The 8,511-nt window shown below is 37.6% G+C and overlaps 1 protein-coding gene across 2 annotated transcripts; it reads left to right on the top strand.

Annotated features, from left to right (window-relative positions):
- The first annotated feature begins 1,314 nt into the window (after window positions 1-1,314).
- LOC127558716 (cornifin alpha-like) lies at window positions 1,315-4,407 on the top strand. Of its 2 annotated transcripts, XM_051991970.1 has the most exons (3): window positions 1,315-1,394; window positions 3,458-3,729; window positions 3,802-4,407. In XM_051991970.1, exons 2-3 carry the CDS (start codon window positions 3,478-3,480, stop codon window positions 4,075-4,077), a joined length of 528 nt encoding a protein of 175 aa, XP_051847930.1. In that variant the 5' UTR covers window positions 1,315-1,394; window positions 3,458-3,477; the 3' UTR covers window positions 4,078-4,407. The 2 variants fall into 2 exon arrangements, with proteins under 2 accessions (XP_051847930.1, XP_051847929.1); XM_051991969.1 differs by having other exon boundaries at window positions 3,458-4,407.
- The last annotated feature ends 4,104 nt before the right edge of the window (window positions 4,408-8,511 follow it).

An 8,511-nucleotide genomic window follows, 5' to 3' on the forward strand; every position in this document is an offset into this window, starting at 1 on the left:
CAAGGAAACTTAAGGGATGACTTAGGAAAGGTTTCAAGTACCAAGAGACTCTTAAAGTCACTCTTAAAGTGACTCTTGAAGGAAACTAGGGTAAGAAGTTGTAAAAGCCTTGCATTATACACTAGTAGAGGTAAGCAAATAACAGTGACATATCAGGAACACTTGAATATCAGCAACTAATTAAAATCTCATAGAAAGGACCAAGTAAGGAAGCTTAGACAGGAAATGGGGAGCAGATTTTCTAAGATAGATGAAATATTAGGGAAAGTCCTTGGCACCCTGACTTCCCTGGTTTTCTTCAAAATTCAGATTAAATTTCACCTTCTAAAAGAGGTTTTTTTCATTCCATGTGATAAATCTCTCCTGCTAGTTTTGTTGTTTGTTTTGTTTTTAATCTGAGATTCTCTCTCCTGACATTACATATATCTTGTGTATACACAATTGTCATCATGCTGTCCCCCATTAAAATATAAGCTCTTTGAAGACAGGAAAAGAATAAGGTCAAGTACCATTTCATTTCTTTTGGCCTTCATTATATACCTACCAAATGGCTTGCAGTGCCTGACATATAGGAAGTTTTTAATAAATGCATGTTGAATGATTGCTTAATTGATAAGGGATGAAGCTAGATAGAGGAGGTAAGGAGAAAATGAAAACATTTAGGGGAAAGGCCTATAAAATGTGCCAGGTAGGCACTGCCCTAATCATATTGATTAAAAGAAGGGAGGGAGAGTCCTTGTCCTCAGAAAAGTTACATTTTAATGGGGACAAACAACACATAAATAACTACATAACAAAGCTATAGAGTAAATATCACAATTCACTGGGTCCCATGTTCAACCCCACCAGGTTCATTAATCCTCAACTTAATATTTCCATTTGTCTCAACCCATACAAACTGGAGAAACTATTTTCACCTAGGAGGTGCACAAGAACTTAGTTTATCCAGTATACCAGATTCAAGAGCACTGGTCCTCTAGGGAATAAAAGTCAATGTCTATATACCAGAAGGTCTAGAATTTCCTGCTCCCTGTATTAAATTCATGAAACAACTCCAAGGGAGCTCTGTCCTTAGTGTCACCGTTGGCTAGTTTCAAGGTGGGAATTGGGGGGGAGGGGAGTGGATATTAAGTGGCAATAACATTATTGGATATTCAGTGCCAGAGGAATGTTAACTGAGTGGTTTTAATGAAAAAAAAAAAAAACTGACCAGACAGGTAAGTGAAAAAGGTTAAAGTGATTCATTGTTGGGCAGGGAAAGAATGAAAAGAATAAGACCAAGAACCATTTCATTTCCTTGACATGAGAAGAAACTATATAAAAGCCTCATAACATGCCTAGGATTCAACAACAGACTTGAGTACCTTGAGAAGCTGCTTTTCTCTGAGCACTAGGTAAGCTTCATTATTCTGATTCTTTTCTTAATAACCCACTATGCTGAGCATGCTAGATTCATAGAACTCATTAATAGAGATGATAGATTTTGATGTTCAGTGGAGAAATGTCTTGCCAAAGTCACAGAGTAAAGGCAGGAATAGAATTTACATTACTTCATTTCTGACCAGAAATTTTTAAGTGTCATTTACCACTTCATCATTTTCTGTTTGAGGGGAAAAAGGGGCAATATTATCTTATCTGAAGTGGTATCCATTTAGGGTGTTTCATACAATTTTGGAATGCCAAAGCTAGAAGACATTTCGAAGATCACGTACATTTACCAAGTATCTCTGAGCTTTTATATACATGTGTGAGTGCGTATGTATGTTTGTATATGTATCTGTATATATAAACATATATGTACACATACATGATGTGTGCATATGTATATCTCTCTCTCTATATATATATTACTATGTCTATACATATCTATCTATAGATATATGTGTATTTGTATATATGCACTATACATATACCTGTTGAAAAAATAGGCACATAGTAGGTGCTTAATAAATGCTTATTGACTTGGAGCTATAATAGCTACTTTCAAGTATTTGAAGAGCTGTCACAAGGAAAGGGGTTCATACTTGTTCCCCGTAGTCCCAGAGAGCAGTATTAGGAGCAGTATATGAAGGTAGCAAAGAGGCAGATTTAAGCTTGATAAAAAGGAAAAACTTCTAGCAATTAGATTTATTACAATGAAGAGTGAGCCTCCATAGGAGGTTGGAGATTCCCCCTTAACAGTTATCTTTAGGTAGGGAATGGATACTACTTATGAGACATATTACAATTGATGTTCAATTGTATCTGACTCTTTGTGACCCTGTTTGGGTTTTCTTAGCAAAGATATTAGAATTGTTTGCTGTTTCCTTTTCCAGTTCATTTTTCAGATAAGGCAAAAAGTAACTGGCCTAGGATCACTCAAATAATAAGAGTGTGATATTAGATTTGAACTTAGGCCCTTTTGATTCCCAGCCTGTCACTTTATCCACTGTACCATTTATGTACATTTTAGATAATGGATTGGACAATGTCTGAAATCCCTTTGGTTGCTGAGAATCTGTGATCTTAAGCTAATCTAAAATCAAATCCATTTGTATTATGCATGAAGAAAGATAGGAATGTCCAGAGAGATAAATTATTTGCCCAAAGTCAAAAGTTTAGTTAGCAGCAAAGTTTGGATTTGAATACAGGTCTCTGTAATCTTGCTTAATGCTTTTTCCCTGTAATACAGCACCATAATCACTCTAAAACTTCATATAAAATTCTCATTCTAAAATTATAGAAATAGAGTATTTAATGTTTCTAGTGGACAAATTGATATCTTTCTGACATTTCTTTTCCAAGTAATCTAATGTTGTTTTGTGTTCATCTCAGGAATATGCACATGTAAGAGTTGGACAGTATGAGAGGAGAGAGAGATAGCAGGAAAAGGGAATGGCATAATTAAGCCGAAAGAGCACTGGATGTTTAATAACCGGAAATGCAGTCCAATTCCAGCTCTGCTATTTATTCCTTGTGTGAATTTAGACATGTTATGTAATTCTTTAGTGTTTTCATCCCTAAAATGACAGGTTTGAATGAGATTATCTCCAATGTCCTTTCCAAATCTAGATCTAAAGACATGAGGATCACATGGAGAAAGATAGGCGATAGAATGAAAGATTGAACCCTCAAGAAAAACAAGAAAAGCAAAACAGTAGAGACAAAAAGAGAGAGGGGAAGACGGAAAGGGAGAGCCAACAATTGGCATTAAGAGGTTCAAAAACAGACCCTGCACAGACATGAGCACAACTAGGAGGGAGGGAACACAAAATCTGAGAAAATCAATGAGGAAATCATCCTATCTTCTGATTTAGACTGATTCTGAGTACATTTCACTATGAAAAAGAGATGGCAGGAAGAACAAGAAGGAAGAGAGGGAAAATCTTGGAATGACCATCAAGTCACATTTTTCTAGCAGAGGTCCTGGCTATTCCTCAGTTGATAACAAAGTAACTTACTGTCCTTTCTTCTCCAGATACAACAACATCCACAACTATGTCTTCCCATCAACAGAAGCAGCCCAGTGTCATACCCCCTCAGCTCCAGCAGCAGCAGGTGAAACAGCCCTGCCAGCCACCTCCCCAGAAGCCATTTGTCCCTCACACCAAGGAGCCATGCGACCCTCAGGTCCCAGGGACAGGCACCACCAAGCTGCCAGAGCCATGCTACCCTGAGGTCTCAGTGCCAAGCCATCCTCAGGTCCCAGGGACAGGCACCACCAAGCTGCCAGAGCCATGCTACCCTGAGGTCTCAATGCCAAGCCATCCTAAAGTCCCAGGAACAGGAACCACCAAGTTGCCAGAGCCATGCTACCCTGAGGTCTCAGTGCCAAGCCATCCTAAGGTCCCAGGAACAGGAACCACCAAGTTGCCAGAGCCATGCTACCCTGAGGTCTCAGTGCCAAACCAGCCTCAAGTCCCAGGGACAGGCAGCATCAAGGTTCCAGGGCCACACTACCCTCAGGTCCCAGTGCCAAGCCATCCTCAGGTCCCAGGGACAGGAACCACCAAGGTTCCAGGGCCCTATCCCACCACAGTTACTCCACCTCTTACCCAAGAGAAGTACCCACAGGTTCCCAAGACCAAGCAGAAGTAAGATGACCCAAGATCTCATCCTCAGACTCCATGGGACAAACTTCTGATTGCTGAAATTCCCTTTTTCATTTGCTGTCAAGCCTAAATGCTTCTGCTATCCCCCTTAGAAGTTCTGAACCTGTAATTCACATGCTGAAATGAATTAGCAAAATGGCTTTCCTTCATTTGTTAATTGAAAACATTTAGCACTGACTCTTGTCCCCATCCTGAGATGCTTAAATGTCTGGCTCAGGCTGAAGATATAGATAGCTTCCCAAGTTGTCAAGGCTCTACAGAGGATAAATTCAGAAGACACTAAATCTTCCTCTCTCTGCCTTCATTAAAGTCACTATTCAAGCTAATTTTACCTGTGTAATTGTATCATTAGCCATGTCCTCAGTGACTCCAACCAATGCCTTCCCAATCTTATTTTCTTCTAGAGTAGCTAGTAATTTGGGACATTAAAGGGTGATGGGACATTTAGAAAATAAAACCAACTTATGAACTTTTTATGATGATGGGTTGAGTGGAGAAGGATATAGGATACAAGGTGCCCAACCCTAACAGAAACTTTAGGCTCAGCTGGCATCATGCTAGGTACCAAGCAGTCACTGTGAAAATAAATATTTAGCTTATTGTGTAATGGCCAAGCTCTTTCTTTGGCTGCTTGGGCCAGAGTCAGACCTAGAGCACTGTACTTAGATAAAACTCATTCCCAGATTCCAAGATGCTTCCTAACCAGCCTAACCCATGTCATACCTTGCTGATAATATAATGGAAATATCATTAGTATTGGAGTCTAAAGAGCTAGCTTCGAACCTTGGATTTTCCATATACAAGTTGTGTGATTTTAGCCAACTTACTAAGCTTCCACTTCCTCATGTACAAAATGATGTTAACAATTACCCTTCCTCACATAAAAAAGCACTTTATAAATGTGAAGTAGTATACATATATGATGATTTTTCAAAATTAAATTTCTATCATCTCTAATGAGATACCATTTCTACATGCTTTCACCAGCTCTTCTTTCCATATCCACAAAATTATTAAACTGGAAGAACCAAGCAAGCCAAAAGTTCTATGTTATAAATAAGTAAACTGAGGCCCAAAGAGGGAAAAATAATTTGCCCAAAGTGAAACAAGTCTAAAGCCTAAGACTTCTGTTTTTTTTTTTAATTTAGTACATTTTCCATCACAACATACTCAATTACTTTTTTCATTTAATACCTCCTGGGACTGATTTTTAGCTTAGTCAACACATTTCACTCAATTCTTTTTGTGTGTAGACCCCTGTGGCTGGTATTGCTGAGAGTTGTATATTTAAAAAATTGAAAAGAAACACAATTCAAAGACAAATTGGTCTAGTGTATTTACAACGTAGGCACAAAGCAAAATAAAGCATGTATATAAATGGGGTAAGAGGTTTGAGCAAAGGCAAGAGGGAGAAGAAAGTGTTCTAGATGAAGGAAATGGAGATACAATCAGGGAGGTACAATAATGAAGTATAAGAGTGGAGAAGATATAGTATAGGGAAGATGTGTAAAAAGTTTGTAGCTCTGCAAGTAAGGACAAAAGTTGATAAGCATAAGAATAAAGTTAGAGGAGAATTTGATGAAGAATATAATATGGTGTAGCAGAAATATTATATCTTGACGTCAGAGACCTTAAATTCAAATCCAATGTTTGACACTTAGAAGCTGAATGTTTTTGAACAAGATGCTTTACCCAATGATCATTTATTAATCACCTTAAATATACTAAGCCCTATGACAGCTGCTAGAAAAATAAATAAAATAGAATAAATAAACAGGTGGCATCCATAGCTACTCAAATGATCCTGTTCAACAACAACAAAAGATATGGTAAGAATGTATCCCTTGCTCAACCTGGCATTTAAGTGTATACACCCCACTTGTCAGAAGCACTGAGGAAATTCCAATCTCTTTCTCATTATCAGAGTAGATAGCTTTCTATGGCTCAATTCTGACTTTCTCTTTAGAGCCAAAACAGATTATTAAAGGGTATGTTAAATGTATTAATCAACTTAATTAAAATCTACTTAAAAAAAAACTTTAGGAGGATTTTATGAAGATGGGGAAGTGGGTTGGTAAATTTCAAGCTCCCCTGAGTTCCCCCACAAATAGAACAAATTTGTGCCTCAAGGTGAACATAGACTGACTGGTAAAAAAAAAAAAAAATCAAGGAGACTTGAGGGAAAACAGGGGTCCTCCTGATATAACCCAAGACCTGAAGAAAAATCCTGGACTAACTCCACAGAAAGTGGGGATTCCCTCGGACTGTTTGGTTGTGGCTGGAATCTCAACAGGAAGCAGAGACTTTTACCATCCTAGACTTGAGTTTAGGAAGACTGAGGGAGCCTTGGTTGATTGGGAATGGCAGGCGCAGCTGTGCTGTTGAGTCGGGGCCCTGGGTGAGAAGGAACCAACACCTGGTGAGTGCAGAAGCGGCAGGCAAGGATGCTTCTGGCTGAGGGCACTTGCAGAAGGGTGAGGTTCTTAGTTTGGGGTTCCTGATCAGAGGAAAAGATGCAAAAACTCTGATCTGGGATATATCATTCTATCAACTTAAAGTATGAAACCTGGAAGAAAGTATAAACTAGACTTCATATTAGCCAGTGCCTTTGCCAGACTCAGATGCCTTGTTTTTGGCCAGAACAATTTGACAATTTCTATCTATGGCTATTCCTTCCTGCATTATTTTCAAAAATTAGCCTCTATGAACAGCCATCCCCAGGAAGGAGCAGTCCAGACAGTTCATCCTGGATTTCCTTTAACCTCAAGTATAATCTTACTACTCCTCTAAAAAGAACCAAAATGGGAAGCAGCTATGGTATACAGCATAGCATATAAATTTTTAAAATATAAAACCTAGCTCAAGGTCCTTGAATTCTTCTTCCTTGAATTTCCACTTTTCTATATTGAGAATACTTCAGATTTCAAAATATTAGTGTTTTTACTTATAATATTCAGTATTATCCTCTTATATGATTCTTTGAAAATATGGTTCAGAAATAAGGAGGACAAAGAATAGTCTACCTCTCATATCTGTGGAGAAGGAAGGGATTTATGGTCAAAAAAGGACTAGAGAATATTATCAAATGCAAAATGGATAATTTTGATTCGTCTTCTGATGAAGAAATTAAACCATTTCTAGTCACATGAAAAAAAGTTCTAAGTCACTATTAATCAGAGAAATACAAATTAAGACAACTCTGAGGTATCACCACACACTTCTCAGATTGACTAAGATGATAGAAAAAGATAATGATAAATGTTGGAGGAGAAAACTGCAGCACTAACACATTGCTGGTAGAGTTGTGAATTGATCCAACTGTTCTGGAGAGCAATTTGGAACTATAACCAAAAAGGCTATCAAACTGTGCATACCCTTTGATCCATCCACCAGTTGGAGAATGGCTGAATAAGTTATGGTATATGAATGTTATAGAATATTATTGTTCAACAAGAAAAGATCAGCAGGATGAATTCAGAAAGGCCTGGAGAGACTTACATGATCAACTGACGCTAAGTGAAATGAGTAGAACCAAGAAAACATTGCACATGTATAGCATATATTGGATTACTTGTTGTCTAGGGAAGGAGAGTGGGGAGAAGGCAGGGAGAAAAAGTTGGAACACAAGGTTTTGCAAGAGTGAATGTTGAAAACTACCTCTGCATATATTTTGAAAATAAAAGGCTATTATTAAAAAAAAGAAAATATGGTTTACTCTACTCTCTACAAGCTCTTTTCCATTCCCCTATGTATATTACCCATTTTTAATTCTTCAGAGACAGAAGTAGTTTAGATCTTACAGCCACTAAGTAGAATCAGAAAAAGATTAGTGTAGAAAAAAAGAAGTCTTTGTTTCATGGCCATTTTTGAATCAGCAAACAAGCTTTGCAATTTTTCAAAAGCAATCCATCCTCTTCTCTTTCTTATCAATTCTGCTCCCATTGAATATCTAAACTGTCCATCCCAACTATACATGCTATTTAAAAAATTATATATATATATATAGTATCTGTTATGAGCCAGAGAATATTACAGATATCCATCCAAATTAATGTTGAAATTTGATTTCTAGATAGTCTTCATTCATTTAGTATTTTCTATGTGGATGAGCAAGTCAAATTTATTTGAATGGTGATATATCTTCCAGGACTCTCTACAATATTTTGGGGCTTGATGTATCCAACACAGTGTCATTCACAAACATCTGGAAGATGTCATTACCTGCAGAACCCCACTAGGCACAGAGAATTCCTCCTCACCCTGAATTCTGTGCTAGATCTTCCTCAGAATGGTAAATAATTGTGGTGAGCACACATTTCTTTGTTTTATACCTGGCTTGATGTTTATCATCAGAGGGTCATTGAAAAGTTATTTCTGTTGTTGCACATTTCAAGAGATTTTGAATGATTTTGAAATCTTG

The sequence above is a fragment of the Antechinus flavipes genome, chromosome 4, assembly GCF_016432865.1.
Source record: "Antechinus flavipes isolate AdamAnt ecotype Samford, QLD, Australia chromosome 4, AdamAnt_v2, whole genome shotgun sequence".
NCBI classification, from domain to species: Eukaryota; Metazoa; Chordata; class Mammalia; order Dasyuromorphia; family Dasyuridae; genus Antechinus; species Antechinus flavipes.